The sequence below is a fragment of the Diadema antillarum genome, unplaced genomic scaffold (assembly GCF_040938485.1).
Source record: "Diadema antillarum isolate AM-2024a unplaced genomic scaffold, OU_Dant_1.0 seq00002035_RagTag, whole genome shotgun sequence".
NCBI classification, from domain to species: domain Eukaryota; kingdom Metazoa; phylum Echinodermata; class Echinoidea; order Diadematoida; family Diadematidae; genus Diadema; species Diadema antillarum.
This window is the reverse complement of record NW_027272687.1, coordinates 206,903-225,488: the sequence shown is the minus strand read 5'-3', so window position 1 is coordinate 225,488 and position 18,586 is coordinate 206,903. Positions and strand designations below refer to the sequence as shown.

Here is an 18,586-nt window from a genome sequence, read left to right as displayed (position 1 = left end):
GAGATGTAGTTTCAGGAAAGAGAATGGAGGTAGAGAGCAGGTTTTTACAGGAGCATTGATGTTATTAAATGTATGAACTTTGACCAAAAGAGAGATTAGACTGTATTCACGAGGTGAGACATTTATTACCTTGAGATAAATATTCAAGATTAATTATGTATTCAGAGTTACAGTATGTCATGTTTTTACCATATTTTAGATAGAACAATATCAAAGGAAGAGTAGAGTGATCATATTCTTATGCATTTTATATCTTAGATTTTTTAAACCTCCAATCTATGCAAGGACCAGACCAGTATTAGTGTATTCTCATTTGAGAGCAATATTTCACTCACACAGGTACCAGTATTATAAAACCTGTTATATACTAGTGTATAAGTCCACCTTTATATACCCTCCTTGTTAAACAGTGTGCTGTATTTTCTGCACTCACCCTTTATTAGTAGAGGAAGTTTGTTAATTTGCAACAGTTCACCCCCACCTCTTTCAAAATATTGTAAATCCAAGCGGGACAAAGCGTAAATGAGTCTCCAGTATAATACAGCGCATGAATTTCCCGCCTTTGGATATTTTGATAGCTTTGAATGTCAGTTCACAGTTTGCGCTGCTCAGTACAAATGTTTGTATATGTGGTCACTATGTGGGATTAGGAGTTGCAATCAATTTGGTAGATGATTTATTCACTCTTTTACTTGTAAATACTTTGCTTGGAGTTGTAATGGTGGATCAAATTTTCTAGGACAATTAAAAATATATATTATTGTTTTAGTACTTACTGATACTTTCTTAAAAACAGGCATATTAAAGTTAGCCAATGTAGAATGCATTTACCCCTTCAATAATGATATACTGTCCAATGACTTTTGCCTCCTCAGTAGATGTAGTTTTTGAATCATATGAACTTTTAAAGTGACATACCACTGCCAATCCCACCCTCCCCCCCCCCCCCCCCCCCCCACATAAAAGGAAAAAACACACACAAAAACTACAACTAAAAGTTCTCAGTTACAGGTGTGGAAAGAGCTTACTGGAGTTATTTTAAAGGGGGAAGAAAACTGTGCAAAGAAAAAAAAAATGGCGGGGGGGGGGGGGGAGGGAATTTAAGAGCCTTGTATACTAGCAGCATGCATATTCCCTTGTACTTACTGACAAGAGTGGACTATTCAAAATCTTTTGAAGTCTGACTATTCAAAATCTTTTGAAGTCTGAAAAAGCCCTCAATATGGATCATTCCTTGTTCTTCCATAAATTGGTGATATATAAATTTGTGTTAATATGCACTACTCTTGTAAAGGGAGGGCCTTGTTATTGGTGATTGCCACTGGTCGAATCAGAGTTCATCTTTTTCACTCCTAAATTCTGCTCCCCCCTCCCTCCCCCCCCCAAAAAAAAAAGCCCAAACAAACAAAACAAAACTAAAACCTTGTATGACGTCAGCTCAATGTCTGTATCTCGCATCATTGATGATGGCGGTAAGATGAGAAGGCTCGGAAGAAATCCAACTCCTCCAGAAGTATGTGGTGAATGTATCAATGGAATGAGGTTCCCTGTGTCCTAAAGGCTTAAACTGCAGCAGACTATGGTAGCCATGGTTACCAAGATACACAATGCACCCAGCAATGACTAAGTGATGGAACAGCATCAAATATATGCCAGTCCAGACTTAAATTACACTGGCTAAATCAACTTGAACCTACCCAACTCCACAGTGAGAAATGTATACATCACACTGAATTGCAGCTCTTAATGCTCAAAATGTGCAAATCATCATTTGAGAGTTTTGTTGTTGTTGTTTTTAAAGAGGAGAAGAAATTATGAGCTTATTGCTACAAAAATGGAAATTTGTTTGTCATGAGTATCACAACACCAAAGAATCTTGTCCCAATCTGTGATCATTTTGAACCATGAAAATTAGAATCTTGTCCAGGTGTCTTGGTGATGATTGAAGCCTTGAAAGAAGATGAAAGAAAATCTGATTTATATTTGGTTTCATTTCTTATCATCAAACTAGGAACATAGACTTCAATGAAGTGTGATATATGCCTGATGAGATGTGTGATTGCTATCCTCTGATAATATCTTGTTGACCACATGGAAAAGCTTACTTGTGCACAAACACACATATATAAAAGGCTAGTCTTATTTTTTTCTTCTTCTTCTTTTTGACATCAGGGTTCACTGAACTGCAGGGAGGAAACTATTGTGACTGGTTAGGAGTAGGAACTTAGCGGGATTGTATTTTCCGGGCCTTTAGAAAGGCTAGACTGTTATTTATAGTTTTCCAGTAGGCATGGGTTAGTTTCTTGACTTACAAATCAGAAATGAATCTTACCAAGGCAGCTTGGATACAATGGGTCGGAGTGGACAGAGAAATAAGGTGAAATGCAGAATGTGACATATTGTGCAACCTCAGAGAAATGCCCCAGAAATATTATCGGACTCGGCAGAGTGCCAGTGACACTAGTTAGTATGGATTCCTGCTCACTAGATGTGCTGGTACTTGGTCAAAATTTCTAAGGCCAATTACTAAGGCTTGCCTGAAATGGGCAACGCTTTGTGTTAACGATCTATGAGAACTGACACAAGAAATTGAATAATACAAAATTATTTTGTGGAATAGTTTCGCCAAACTTTCCCTGTTGGCATTTTGAGGATAGAGACTGCATTCTTTTTTCTCTGGATTAATAGTGGACTTGGGAAGAAAACTGAGGGAACTGTGCGATTTATATTGAAGACATACGGCAAAAGCAGCGCACACAATGTAGGTAAAGCCTTGTTGGTGCCTTTTTGAAATACATTTCTCATTGATTATCCTCCGATGTGAACAATTATGGCTGAACTTGAATACTTATTATGTTCTGATCAATGCATACTATGATAGTGATTCATAGGTTTATGTCCTGTAGTACACAGGTAGTGAAAATGCAATGTCTTAGATATAGGCCCTATACTTTTGACCCTGATTTTGACCCTAATTCTGATAGCAGTAGCAGAAAAGAATTTGTACTCTCACTAACTAGAATGATTAATATGCTATGAAGAATATATTTATCAGATTTTTTTTTTGTAATACCACAATGTTGTTTTTATCATTATAATGCCACTGTAGAGACAGTAGAAATGTTTTGGTGGCTGCATTTAAGTTAAATTTCCTCATTTGTATTATACTTGTGCCACACTGTATTTTGCACTTATGCATCGATAGATTATGTACATTGGTATTGTGCTTCCATTTGTTATGAACTAGTGGTGTACAGATGTAAATACATAGACTTAAGCTTTTTAATTGTTGTTATTTATTTGAGGAGATATGAATGCATTATGAGGCAACTATTATGCACCATGATAGGAGCTGAAGAAATTTTGTATGTTATTAAAGACAGTGGCTTGTAATGCAAGGTTTTCAGACTAGAAATATGACATGTATTCCACCAGACTGTGTATATATCCTGAAACAATGGCAATGGTGATATAATATTATTGTAGATACTGCGGCAAATGAGTAGAGCAGTCTTGAGTCTGTTGGTATAAGTTGGAATCGGTTGTGTAGTCTTATCTCAAGCTATGTGTTGTATAATCGTGACAATGGCAATTGGCAGTGGTGGGGGATTTTGATACAAATGCATCTTGCAAAAGTAGTTTTCTTAGCACAGCTCCCTCATAGATGTGATCTTAACTTCTTGTATTGTACAATCCTGATATATTACACAATTGCTGCCAGATTCTGTCCTGTAAGACTAACTCATGAACCTTGGCCAGTATAAATGTTGTGCCAGCATGTGTGAGGTAGCCACATATTGTTTGAATAGAAAAAGACAAGAGCAAAAACAACCAAGCAAACAAAAAGAAAAAAAAAGTTATGGCAAGAGTCCAGCTGTGCTGTAGCCCTTGAAAAGACCCTGGTCGGCACAGGCCAAAGCCAGCGGCAAGTTCAGGGCTGTAAAGGGAGAGAGACGTTTGTGGTGGTGCGGGGTAGTAAGTGAGTCGATCAGTTTGCCGCAGCCATGGGGGCCCTTGTAGTTTTTGTAATCAGAGCCCCGTCCCAGGGGGTCCTGGGGGGAACCGACATGGTCTCTGATTGATGGCTTGCCTGGAACCGTGGCGAGGGTAGAACCAGCCACTTCCCCCCCCCCCCCCAAACCCTTAGCTTGGCTGAGTGGCTAGCAGACGACATGACGTGAACAACCCTACTGTCAAATCACAGCATCTGTCGTGTGTGGCTCCTCCCGCTCCGGCGGGCTCAGGGGCTGCACAGCCTGTCCACTTTTTTAAAATTCAAAATTGATGACCTTTGAACTATGCAAATGAGAGCATTATCAGATTACATGGTAATTAATCATTGGTCGGCATCCACCCAGGTCTCCACCCACTTTGGGGGCAAGTCATCTGGGTTGCCATCGCGATGGGTAGACAGTGTCGATCATTGGTCAACAGTACCAGTCGGCTCAACCCTCCCAATTCACTATGCATGCATGCTAATGACAATTTTTGCCATTCAGTTTTATTCTGAGAATACCTTATCTTCCCTACACACACTTCCACACGAGGGAAAATAGAAAACTAGGGAGAACATGTGGAGGAGCCCAATTTTCTGTGCACCCTCCTGTCGCAGATGAAAAGCTCGGCGCAAACCTTAAAAGTGAGGCTAAGTCCATCGCCGTCGCACTTTACTTGATTCCTATTAAGGCTAACCATCAGACAGACAGCTCTGAATGGCAGAAAATGTCTTGACAAGCATGAGATGGGACCTATTAGAGGCCTGCTTAGGTAAGTCCATCTCTGCTCCTGCCCTAGCCTCGGGGTGGTTGCAGTCGTAGTATGACACTTCCTCCGTTTGTGTCCTTTTCTTGCCCTGGAATGTTTCGAGACGTTCCTTGAATGGTGTGATTTCATCAAGCCTAGAGAAATGCATCTGTATGTTGATGTTTTTCTCTGTAATTAAGGTAAGGTTCCTCCATCAAGATATATTTGGCCAGCTGAATTAGAATTAAATGAATGTGCATTTACTGATATAAAAGAAAAAATGTCCCTGTTTGTCATAGCTCTGTATTGATCTCCTATGTGATTGCACCATTCCCGATGCAGGGTCCAACCCACTTTGCTGGTAATTTCTTTGACGAGTTCCGAGTCATTTCAGATGACCTCTCCAAAGGCCGGGTGAAAACCTGTCCAAGTCGATAGAGAACCCAATGAAAGGCCATCTTTGCAGACAGCTTGACCCATATGGGTTCACCGGTTCTCAGAATCAAAGCACGCTGGTCAGAGAAAGGCAGTGTAGACAAACATGACAGGGGCAGTCGGGCATATTGGTCACATGATGTCTGTGATGAAGAAATTGTTCCTCCAGTTTGGATAGGAATTCACTATCAAAGTTATGTTACAATCATTCTCCCTGCCCCCTTTTCTCTGTTTTAGTTAGCAGTATCCCCCTCCCCTATAAGTTGATACAAGCAAGGGAGATTCATCCTCCATGGTACGACATATGGAAATTAAGAGTTGGGTAAAAACAGGTGTGATGAGCCCCTTCTATTTTCGCACTCAGATGGTCAGAAGTGGCATTTGCTAGTCACTTCATAGTGAAACCAAAAATCATGCATGCACAATCTGACAGCTGCCAATGTGATTCATGTTTGCAGGAGAAATTTGATAAAAAAAGTAGTGATCAAATTGCTCCTAAGGCAACAGAATGGAAAATATGAGGATATTTACACGATACTTACACGATAGAGTTACTGGTACAATTCAAAGCACTACAAGAGTTGCTGTCCCAGCAGATTTTATGTCAAAGGTTAGGATCAGAGCAACATGTCACATGACAAAGTATGAATTAGGAAGAAAGATACAAGGGGAAAAAAAATCACCAAGATGTCCTTCAGATAATAGAAAGAATAAGAATCTGGTTGAATTGCATACTTGAATAGGGTGCCAGTTGATGACGCATGCCATGTTTAACCCCGTCATAGACTAATCGCCAGTATTCTCGAGCTGGGGTGAATGGGATATGCGTGTTATTCTATCGAAAAATGACTCCATCCTCAGTGGGTTAAGATGGAAGACTCAAGAAGTCTGGAGATTGGAGTAACATCTTATCAATTAAGATATGTCAATGAAGTAAAATGACCATAGAATACCCTTTAAAAAAGAAGGATATTGAAAAGGAAACTGATTTTGACCATAATTACAACTTCTTAAAAGTTCAAGAGACCAAATTTATATTTCATTGTGACTCGTGGTCACAAGCACAATTGAGAAGCTGTCTAATAAAAACCAGACAGATACTTGGCATTACTGAAGCCTGTGTAAAAGTTTTGATGCACTGAAATTTAAATGACAACCATCTTGGTTTTGGGTTAATTCTTGTACCTGGTCCTTCCCAGTAGCTTGTATTGTATAGAGCCTATGAGTTTTTCTTTTAATCTTTTGCAGTGAAACTCTGTGATATATTTCTCATTTGTGTCCTCAAGCTTAAATTTTCTTTTGAATTACAGCCATACATTGCGCTAGGGTGCTGCTATAAAACTTGATCAAGCAAGAAAGTTGAAAGCGGCACTGCCAGCATTTGTTAAAGGGATCGTATAGTTTTGATTGAGACCTAATTTCAGGTTTCTAACATTTTTAGCTCACCTGAGCCAAAGGCTCAAGTGAGCTATTGCGATCGGGTCTAGGGCAATTACCCCCTGGGCAATTACCCCGGACCGTTCTCCTGGCCCTAATCCTAATCCTAATCCTGAACCTAATCCTATGCCTAACCCAAACTCCTAACCCTAAACCTAATCCTAACCCTAATCTTAACTCTTACCTTACCACTAACCAGTATTCAGCCGGGGGGTAATTGCCCTCTGGGGGTAATTGCCCGGATACGATTGCGATCGCCCTTTGTCCGGCGTCCGTCGTGCGTCGTGCGTCGTGCGTCGTGCGTCGTCCGTCGTCCGTCGTGCGTAAACTTTTTACATTTTCATCTTCTTCTTGAAAACCCCAAGACCGATTTTCATCAAACTTGGCAGGTAGCATCCCTAGGGGGTTGGAACTCAATTTGTTAAAATGGGCACCATGCCCCACCCAGGGGCCCCCAGGGGGGCCCAAGCCCCCTAAAATTAAGGAATCTGTAAAAATCTTCTTCTCTAGAACCAGAAGTGATAGAGCTTAGTTAATACTATGAGTTAGTACATTGATGACTGTAGTTTCAAGTTTGTTCATGGCAGAATCAGGGGTGCCCCCCCCCCCCCCCTTGTGACCCAGGGGAGGGGGGCGAGGAGGGGTCCTAATGGGGCCTAAGTTGTACATTTTTATCATCTTCTTGAGAACCCCATTACCCATTTTCACCAAACTTGGCAGGTAGCATCCCTAAGGGGTTAGGATCTCAATTTGTTAAAATGGGCACCATGCCCCACCCAGGGGGCCCCCCTGGGGGCCCAAAATGAAGGAATCTTTAAAAATCTTCTCTAGAATCAGAAGTTATAGAGCTAAGATAAAACTATGAGTGAGTACATTAATGACTGTAGTTTCAAGTTTGTTCATAGGAGATCCAGGGGTGCCCCTTTTTGGGGCAGGGGTGGGGGGGGGGGGGTGGTTGGGAAGGTCCAAATGGGGGCCTGAATTGTACATTTTCATCTTCTTCCTGAAAACCTCATAATGGATTTTCGTCAAACTTGGCAGGTAGCATCCCTAGGGGGTCAGGATCTCAATTTATCAAAATGGGCACCATGCCCCACCCAGAGGGCCCCAGGGGGCCCCAATCCCCCCAAATTAAGGAATCTTAAAAAATTTGGGCCCTTATTGTACATTTTCATCTTCTATGTTGTACTTGAGAATGCCTGGTCAAATTTTGGTAGAGCTGTGTGTAATTTAGATTAGTGACTGCGTGAAAGGTGAACTTGCGATACTCAGGTGAGCGCTAGACCCGTGGGTCTCTTGTTGGGTGAGATAATGAGAAACCTCTTATGAAACATGAAAGAGCATGTAATTCTATGAGGAATTCAACTTTTATTTGATGAAAAGTGGTTTTGAAATGGCTGAGATATCCAAAAAAGAGCGATTCTAATAAAGTGTGGGACCCACACTCTATTACGATCGCTTTGTTTTACTTTGTTTTTGGATGTTTCAGTCATTCCAAGCCTGATTTTCATCAAATAAACTTTGAATTCCTCTTAAAATGGTATGCTCTGTACTATATCATAAGTGTTCTCTTGGTATCTCGCAAAAAGTTAAAAGCCAAATTCTCGTCTCCACCAATACTGTACTATCCCTTTAATATTGTCTTACAGCGTGTGCAGATAAGTCAGTTATCAATCAGGCACATGTAAGTTCGCAGAGACATTACAGGACTGGATTTCAAGAAAAAAAAAAATTAAAGGGGGTGGGGACAGACAAATGTCTTTAGATGGGAGGGTGAAAAGAGACAGGCTGTGATTAGAGGCAGCTCTCATCACGTTTTGCCCTGTGTATTTATGGTTTGTATTCCCAGACATCACAACGTTTGTCTGATTTGTGTCTGCCCGGTATTTGCACTCAGGATGAGTGGGGAAACTCAGGACATTACCCCACCCTCACCCCTGTTCACATCGGAATCTCAAGATCGCTTTTCACATTCCAGAATTTCATGGAAGAGGGGGTCGTGTTTGGTAAAGAATTCGCAGAATTTCATAGAAATGTATCAAATGACTTCTTTTTTTTGATATACCGGAAGCAATACTAGCCAAGCAGCAGTGTTTCTCAGATTCAGCATTATGCAACTTTAGATGAGTTCTTTTCTTTGTTTTCTTTAGTTGATATTGAATCAGTAATAAAGATTTTTTTGTAGTCCTGAGCATTGTAATGGTCTTCAAGAAATAGTTTTGGTGCACTTGTATGATCATTTACTAGGATTAAAATCATGTCTTATTAAAAAAAAAATCTGAAATAGACAGATAACTGTGAGTTCTGCCAACTTCAGAATTTGATTTTTATTCATTTTAGTTCTTTCATTTTGGAGGGTAATGTGTTCATGGCTCCTTGTTACTGTGAAAGGGGAAGGTTTCCAATGTTTCACCCTGACGTTGAGCAATAGTGTGGCTGAGAAAGAGGTGCATGCCTTGAACAGGAGGGCGTGGTCTGATATAGGGATGCAGTTTCCATGCCAACCACTTCTGTGTGGCCAGACTTGATTTATACTTCGAGCATCTTCTAGTTCTGTGGAAAGTTTCAGTCTTTTCAAACTCCCCATGGCTACGCTATCTTAAGCAACAAAATACATCCAAAATGGCAATTTTGTAATGAAGTCACAAGACTTTTCCTCTAGGTGCATATTTCTGTTACCTTTACTTCTTGTAGGATGCTTCAGAATAATTGTTTCAAACATCAGCTTCTGCATCATAACTCAGTGAAGTATAAAAATTGACAGCATGCCTGTTTTGTGTGTGTTTGTGTATGTTTTCTTTTGTTTTTCCTTGGGAGGTGTTGTTGTTGGTTTTTACACTTTTCAATGTCTCTGTGGGTGATAGAAACATTCCTCCCCCCCCCCCCTATTCCGAGCATGTTAACTACAACTTCAATGGGTGAAGGTAGATACGCTTGAAACTTGGTGAAGACACGTTTGTGTGTGGTGTGTGGAGTATCTCGTCGGCATCAGGCGTGCATTGGATGTGAAGTTTAGCTGTCTGCAGTTTTGGAGGGAAGATTTATCTCTCGGGACAATTGCCCCAGATATTGAAGCAAGCATTCCACTCCAGTCTCACTCAATTCCTCTCCCATCCATTCCCCGTGTCAAAGACGACTTCACCTCCAACTCTGCTATGCTATTTCTCTCCCAAGCATTCTCTCCCCATCTGACTCTTGTCAATATTCTATGTTTCTCTCTTGTCTGTTATGCACCTGTCCATCTGTTTCATTCCCTTTCTCGGTCTATCATATCAATCTCTTCTTTTTTTTCTGTGTGAATATGTGTCTATATGGGTAGTTTATCTCTCAACATCCTACTTGCATTGTATCTATCAATCTGGTCATCTATCCATCTATCGTGTCTTTCTCGCAGGATGTCTGTTCATTTGTCATCTTTCTATCTATCTGTTTATCTATCTATTTATCTATCTGTCTATCTGTTTATCTATCTATCTATCTATCTATCTGTCTATCTGTCTATCTATCTATCCATCTATCTATCTATCTATCTATCTATCTATCTATCTATCTATCTATCTATCTCTATCTATCTATCTAGTTATATATTCATTCATTCATTGATATATTCTTATGTATATGCTTCTATGTTTCCTGTTGAATCCTACGTCTGTGTGTGTCTGTTCGTCTGTATCTCTGAGTCTGTATCTTTGCCCCTCCCTCTGTCATTCCTTGCACCTGTCCGTCCACGTCTCCCGTTTGGGCCTCACTGTATTTCTGTCCATACTACCATGTGTGCTTGTCTGTCTGTGTGTCACATTCTGTCTGTCTGTCTATCTGTCTCTTACAATCCGCTGCCCCACCCCAATCCTTATACTCGCCCACGTATTATTTATACCTGCAGATGATGCACGTGGTAATTTTCTGGAGATACCATTGAAAACTACCTTGTGAAGCAATAACTGGTTGTTGAAGATATCGCTGGATAAAGTTGCTTTTATTCCAGACCGTCTACAATTAAAGATTCCATTACTGTAAAAGTGGTTTCTTTCGCGTACAAAAACTTTCGCGGTTTCCATCGGTGCCGACTTTTTCGCGTGTGTTTAAATTCGCGGTCGGTAATGATAGCGTTGTAACAAGCCACGAGTTCAAAACATTTACGCGTGATGTTAAATTCGCGATTCAACCTCAAAGCGCGAAAAGCGCGAAAATAAAACCACCGCGAAAGAAACCACTTATACAGTATATTGGTTCTTATTTTCCTATCTATTGATTTATTATATAAATATAAATGCATATACGTGTGTACATTTACATGTGTGTTTATGTTTAAGAAATGTATATGTTTCTGCATATTCATCAACCTGTCCATTATAGCTAATTTTTTTCTGGTCTTTTTTTTTTCCAAGGGCAAGAATCATTCACAGGTCCCCATTTATTAACTCTGCCCTCTACCTCCTTCCTACACACCATTGGTAAATTTTGTTTTTTGCAAAGCTGTGTCACTGTACCGGCATGTGTCTTACCCCCTGTTCAGATTCAAGCCAGTTTATACCAAAACTTGACAAAGAAACGATGTATAAAGAATCATCGTATAGTCAACAGACCGTTGAGACGCTAATCTCGACCGTTCTGGAAAACGTACAGATGTGCAGTTTCCCTCTGTGCATGCTGTCATGGTCGTGATTGACAGCTATGGGGTCACCTTTTGGACGCGCTCCCATTAAGCCCCGCCCAGTTATATTGTTCAATGGTCGCCATACATTCAGACGCACAATGGACACGATGGAGTGCTGATTTGTTATTGAGTTCTAGTTCGAAACGATGCTCTGACCCTCGTTACGTTATACGTCGTTTCATTAGCGTTCAGATGTATGAATTCATTGTATAGCTATATTGTTTTGGTATAGCTATACCGTTCTAGTATAATTTTTTTTTTTTTTTTTTGCGTCTGAACACCCTGTTACAAACAGCCCTCTCTGTCTCTCTTTCATCTTTAAAGACAAGAACTTCATGGTCACTCCATAAATCTCTCCTTCTGCAGATGGTGTGACAAAGTGAAATTCTATCAAAGTAAACAGTGGAAATTTGATGGCAATTCAGTGACTCTTGATATCCCAGGAAAATATGAATATGGGTTCTTTGACCACTTGGAAACTTTTGAATTGAAATGCTAGTTAAAGCTGCTGAAGTTTTGATGTTTTTGTTGTATTGTTTTTACTTCATCTTGAGAAGAGTCACAATATGGCATTGACATGTTCCACATTGTGTGCTGCCTACATTTTTTTGGTGAGATTTATATGATTTAGGTGCAGAATTGATAAGCAATAGGGCCCCTGGAGCAAGATTTGTGTCAAAACCTGATTCCCTGATGCACAACTTGACAGATTTAGCACTCTCCTTGTGTACACAGTCCTTTTCTCAGGAGGCTTGAGGCCCACGAAACCAGAGAGTGTTGAAAGTTGGCTTCTTAAACATTTCTCCTCTCATCCGATCCACAGGCTGAGTTTCCACAGCGAGGAGTTTAAAGGGATGGTATAGTTTTGATTGAGATGGGGATTCAGGTTTTTAACTCTTTGTGAGATGATTAGAAACCTCTTTGATGTGATTTGAAATATGAAATATTAAAGAGTATACAATTCTAAGAGGAATTCAAAGTTTATTTGAAGAAAATTCATTTTGTAACAGCTGAGATATCCAAAAACGAAGAGGTCTTAATAAAATGTGGGTCCCACCCTTGATTAGGACCACTTTGTTTTGCTTTGTTTTTAGATATCTCAGCCATTTCAAAACTAATTTTCATCAAATAGATTTATAATTCCTCTTAAAATCATATGCTCTTTAATATTTCATATGCTCTGTAAGTGGTTTCTAATTATTTCACAAAGAGTTAAAGCTTGAATCCCCATCTTGACCAAAACTATACCATCCCTTTAAAGAATCTTGCTTGTCCAATCCCAAGATGCAGTTTACATTGTGGCTACATAGTAGATCATAGACATTCAGAAAGGTTTTATGACAAGAATTTGATAGTAACAGACATTAATCATGAGATGATGTGGTCTCGTTAGTTGGTCTGTGACAGCCACACTTTTAAAAAGAATACAGGAGAAGCATTTATTGGTAACAGTGTATTCAGCAATGTAGCATTAACCTGTTGAGGATGGACTTATTTTGCTGCAACACGCATTTCCCATAGACACCTGCCAGAGTGTACTCAATACGAGTCTTCAATGGGTTAAAAGCACAGGTGAAACATAGAAGGCTATTTCCTTGAACCTTCGTTTATTTCTTTCCTAAGAGTGCTTGTAAGCAAATATGTTTGCTAATGGTCAAAATAGACTTTGTGAACCAGAGAGATTTTAAGATGGAAGAAGTAGAACTCCTAATACCCATATATCTGACTGGTCATCTACACTTATGTTAAAGTTATTCAGCCAGGAATTTCATTATGTTTTATACTTTCAGAGCAGAATGATAAAAATTTGGTCAGCCGGTGTTTTGTTCATGATGGACAGGAAATTTTGAGGTGATGACATCCTCAATCACTCAGAGAACTGTTTTACAAAAATTAGCAAATCTGAAGAAGTTCATAACTTCCTTATTTTAATCCAGTTTTGATCAAATTTTTGCTGTTGTGTCTGTAAAATGTTACCCTTTCTTTTCAGACTAACTTTTTATTGGACCATTTGAATACCACCTGGCTTCTCTTTCGGTATACAGACACTTCAAACACTGCTATAAGGCATCGTGGGAGATGCAGCAACTTGCTCTCTTTTTTAAAGTATGTTTAGACATCTTGTTTTGTTTTACTTTTTTGGGGTCTTGGAATATGGGACATCTTCTGTCAACGTGTGCCCACCAGTTCCGGGTGTATGCACCGGTATTTACATGTTGTGTTTTCTTATGTTGTGGCAGGATTACTGAGAAAGCAACAGAACCATATGTTGGGATTTCTCGGGTTACTTAACCCATGCCGTTTTCATTATCCAATGTCTGCTCGGCGCTGATGTTGGCAGACATGCCACTGAACTTGGGGCCAGACCCAATCAGATGCGTTGCCATGGGAACGGGTGACCTCACCTTCACCATGGTTGTGGGCCGCAGCAAGCTGTTTCCTCCAGTCACCTGCTGCTGTCTGGCAGCCGGTGTGACTGAGGGGAGGGGGAGGAGAAATGGTGGTATCACCTGTTGCCATAGTAACAGGTATGCTACCACATACTTGGCATTTTCCACTGGCATCAGCATTTCTCCACAGAACTGTAATACCGGTATCTCCAAGTATACTGTAGTGGTGATTTGTAAACCCTCTTTAATAGAGGGTTGAATGGAATATCCCAAATTTGTGCTACCCAGGTGGGAAGGAAAATACATTTGGAGTGATTTTGTGAAGTTATGGAAGTTACGGGCATACACTGTATGGCTAAGTGGGGCAATGTGTATTGTTCTCTTACTTCCCTCTTACCACCAGATGTTGGACTTCTGTTTGTTTGTTTGTTTGTTTGTTTGTTTGGTACAATCCCAAACACTCTCAGGAGGCCATTGAGGATGTTGAATATGCTTTCTTCAGACTTTCATGCAGCTGCAGTAGATTGTTGCACACACCAAGTAGTCAGTGCATGCCTTGTTATGTTGAAGGAATAGCAGACAAAGCTAACCCCTTCCCCCCCCCCCCCCCCTAAGCCAAGTGGTATTAGGGAGGCTGGTGGAGTTCAGGATCCCCTGCCTAGATCTCAGAAGAATGCCTTCTGATCCTACAGTGATACCCAAGTCGCCATGGCGGCTCACAGACATCTGCAGCATCGATTCACATCACAGTCTTGAACATGCCCCCAGTGCCGTCCTCCTAATACCTCCTCCCAACCCCCCTCCTCCATCTTCTCTAGTCATCCTTTGTCTTCTATTTGGTATCCTGCACGAAGCACGCACATCCCATTTGCTTTACATCATCATCTCATAATTGTTTCTTGTTCCCAGATGTATCATCTGAGTTGCTTGACTTCATGTTCAAAAATGGTTCATTTGAATAAAGATAACCATCCCCTTAATCAAAATCTTTTTTTTTTTAAAGACCAGCAGAAGTGGATATGAGATACCACGTCAGCCTCTTGTCTCTGGCATAAAGGAGAGTATGTGTATGAGAGTGAGTGCTCCGCATGTGATAAGGTCTCAAGGGTGTGTTGAAAGCTTAAAGCCAAAGAATCCTGTCTATTCTCTATAGAGTGAATTTATGACAATTTTTTTATGATGCAGTGACCTATGAACTATGTGTTGGTAGAAACAGGGATGATGAAGTGTTACGACAGGTACTCTGCATCACCTATCCCATCCTTCCTCATTTCTTTGGCGATATTCATGTAAAGAGGGCAGTTCCAAAATGATTTGGATTGCCATATCAAATTATCTTGCATCCACTTCAGTAAAAAAAAAGTGTGGAAGCATTGAAAGTTGTGATGATTGCAGTTGCCATGGCAACTACTGAAATGATGAACGATTCTCATATACATGTACCTGTTGTCATGGAAACTGCTGGTAGGCTGCCATTGGGGGTAGTTAACTAAGGAATATGGTAGAACAAATAAAAACTTTTTTTGTGGGGAAGGGGAGAAGGTAGGAGGCAGAGGATGCAACTTTAGAGATGAAGTCATTTTTCATGATTTCTTCAAGAGCATCCTTCAATGTCAGATATATGCATACTTGTACAAACTCTTATTCTTTCATCTTATATGAAGATTTCCAACTAATGGCAGCATTTTTGCATAAGAAAACATATGTAGTCCCCTGCCTCACATCTGCCCTTTATACTGCTCTTCCATCTGGAGTAAAAAAGAAATCAAACAAAAACAAAAACAAGCAACCACACTTGTCCCCCTGCTGAACAATAACAAGAGAGGAAAAAACAAAACAGATGAAAATCTTCCTGGAAGAGATCTTCCCAGGCCAAAATCTTAACTTCACAGAGGGAAAAAATATGGACATGTTTCACGCAGATCATGGCCTTTTAGACCAAACATGTTTCTTTCCATACCGGTTGTTGTCATAGTGACCATCTCTTCAGCTTCTCAATACCCTGATGTCAGTCATCTTCCATGACGATGCTGGAGCTCAGGAGTTTGGTGCTTTGGCCGCTCTGCTCTGGACAGACACTAGATACATCTGTGTTTGTTTTCCAAGTCAAGAGATGGTTTATGGACTGAAAATAAACAGCTCGCAGTAACGGCTTTGGAATTTCTGATTAGAAAGGGGCTATCATTTGCGCCCCTGGGGTCCGGCTCGATCCATCTCTCTTCCATGTACATGCAAGTGGAGGTTATGCCCATAGACACTCAGTGTTCATAAACATGAGGGGATTTTATGTGTTGAGGGTGTCAGCGATTGGGGTCAAAAATGTGTCAGATGATATGATCATGAAATAAATTTTCTTCTCTCGTCCTTGTCGTCTGTCCAAACCCCAGGCTAGGGTCCCTCAAGGGATTCCAGTCCACCTTATCTACCAGATCTCTATGCCTTGTCTGTCTTCTCTGGCGAAATTTGCCGAACATCCATATGTTACTGTAAAGCTATGAAACGACAATACCTCGCTTTGTCTCAGAAAACATATGAGGCATGTAACTGGATTGGATTCTTCATGAAAGTGGATGATTTTGTTACAGCATAAAAGTCATATAATGCTACTGCAGTGTGTAAGTTTACAGGGTTTTTTCCCCCGGGGTGAACTGTGGGTGCAGTCTGTACAGTGCTCGCTGTTGTGAAGCAGGGGTCCTATAATCTACTTTGCTTTAACATAGTGGCTGTAATGCAGAATTCTAAGAATCCTATACCAAGTTGTGAGAGTGGTTTTCTTTTCTTGTAGTCTTGAATCTACCTTGACCTCAACTCCAAAGGCTTTGATAGCAATCAGCTCCTGTTTACAGATGTAATATGCATCAGAGATGACCCGAGTAGAGTACGAGGAAAGAGCCCTCGCTTGTGTATTCTGGTGACTCTGTAGCTCCGTGTAAACTTGTGCAGACTGTAATAAAGAGTTGATTGTTGATGCTGACATTGTTTCCCTTGTTTTTATGTTTAATAAAGCTTTCCTTATATAATCTATCTTTGTTTCATGGCACTGACTACAGTAATTCCTTGATTTTATTTCTTATCCATTTTATGTACCGGTAGTTGTTACTTTGCTGCACCACAAGTACATGTTGTGATGTCTGAGCTCAGTTGATGTACAAATACAATAGATTTTGTGATGTCTGTGATACTTGTTTTTTTTTTAATGCAGTGCTCAGCGACATGTGGGTTTGGAGTGAAGACTCGCCTGGTCGTCTGTCGCTACGAGGATGGTAGCCTGGCAACGGATGCCGAGTGCACGGTGAGGAAGCCTCCCTCGGAGCGGCGATGCCGGAGACAGGCCTGCGCCGAGTGGAAGATGGGAGATTGGGCAGAGGTGAATATTTACTAAAAGTTTAATGTATCGCTTACTAGAGCCGGGCATGACGTGTGTGAAGTCTGTGGGGAATTACAGTATCGTAGAACTAATGGGTTAAATGTCAAGAGGACCAGAGCTAGTGTGAGAGAGAGAGAGAGAGAAAAGAATGGGGTGAGGAAGAGGGAGAGAAAGAGTTAGATAAGCTACAAAATATATCCATTATCATTTATTCAACTTAATGAAATTCTTGCCTTGAGTTGTATTTCTTGCAACTGATTGACAAAGTGCCCTACATGTGCATCAATGTAGGGCAATTTGTCAATCTGTTGCAATATCCATTAGTGTCTCTCGAAATTCTCTGTACTTGTTCAACCATGTCCATTTTGCATGAAATAACTAGGGCAGATTGAGCCCTTTCCAACAAGGGAGAACCTCAGAAGACGCTCGCAAGAATTTGTCCTAGTTTTCAGTCTCAGAGATGACAGTACGTGACATGTGTAGCTCCAGAACATGACTTGTCTTGTGTGACCTTCCGCCGCCCCTTCCATATCCCCCCCCAAAAAAAAAAGAAAAAAAGAAAAGAACCTAGGTCTTTCAACATGTTTCTGTTTCATGGTCAGTAACACAATAGGATTTAATTCCTTCATGAGCGCTTACCCAAAATAATGAAGCCTGTAAAATCACAAATTGCATACCTCTGATCTGATGTAACTTTGGTGTGATTAAAGAAACAAAGGACTTGGAGATGTTCTTCCTGCTTTGTTTGTTTGTTTGTTTGTTTGTTTGTGTGTTGAACATTCTTCTCATCCAAGGTTTCTGTAGAAACAAAACCTTGGAGAGGGCTTTTACTACCTGGCTTTGTCTAGACTGTGAAATAATGGGGGGGGGGGGGGGGGAGGGGGTTCAAAGGCCAAAGATTTTTTTATTACGAGATTGGTGTAAAGGTGAAATAATATGGCTCATGTCCTCAGAAATGTGTAACAGAGTTACAGTTAAATTCCACACCTTACTTGAATTGGGTTCTAAGTGGAGTGAAAATCAACCCAAAACAAGTATGTAATGGTTGAGATTCCATTACCATTATACCTGAAGAAAAAAGAAAAGGAGAGTTATGCCAATTTGTAGGTTTCACATGAATTCTGCAGGAGTTTCCCTGAAAAAAAAAAGAAGAAAAGAGATTTTTTTTTCCGAGTCCTCACAACAGAATGTAAAGACCTCCCTGATCTAGAATGATTTTTTTTTTTTTTTTTTTTTTTTTTTTTTTTGGGGGGGGGGGGGCATTGAGATGCACATATCTTCTTAGAATCTTCCCAACTTTGATGTTTGAATATTTGCAGCCCTAAAAGCATGATGGGGGGGGGGGGGGGGGGAATGGAGGAAGGAGCAGTAGTTATTGACCAGAAACGTGACTTCTTGGCATGTAATTTTATGCATGCACCAAAGGGCGAGCTGAGAGTCGGGAGTCGATGACACTAACCGGTCTGCCGATTATTTGGTTGCACTCAACATCACTTTTATAACAAAAAAAACTTTAAAATTCCTCAAGTTTTTCATATAATGATCATTCTGGACAAA

At 40.5% G+C, this 18,586-nt stretch overlaps 1 protein-coding gene across 1 annotated transcript in view; it reads left to right on the top strand.

Annotated features, from left to right (window-relative positions):
- The window catches only part of LOC139713694 (A disintegrin and metalloproteinase with thrombospondin motifs 9-like), a 90,696-nt gene that overhangs the window by 60,448 nt on the left and 11,662 nt on the right, over window positions 1-18,586 (top strand). Inside the window, exon 21 of the mRNA XM_071625399.1 lies at window positions 16,865-17,029. Coding sequence (XP_071481500.1) covers window positions 16,865-17,029 — 165 coding nt within the window. The remainder of the gene's footprint in view (window positions 1-16,864; window positions 17,030-18,586) is intronic.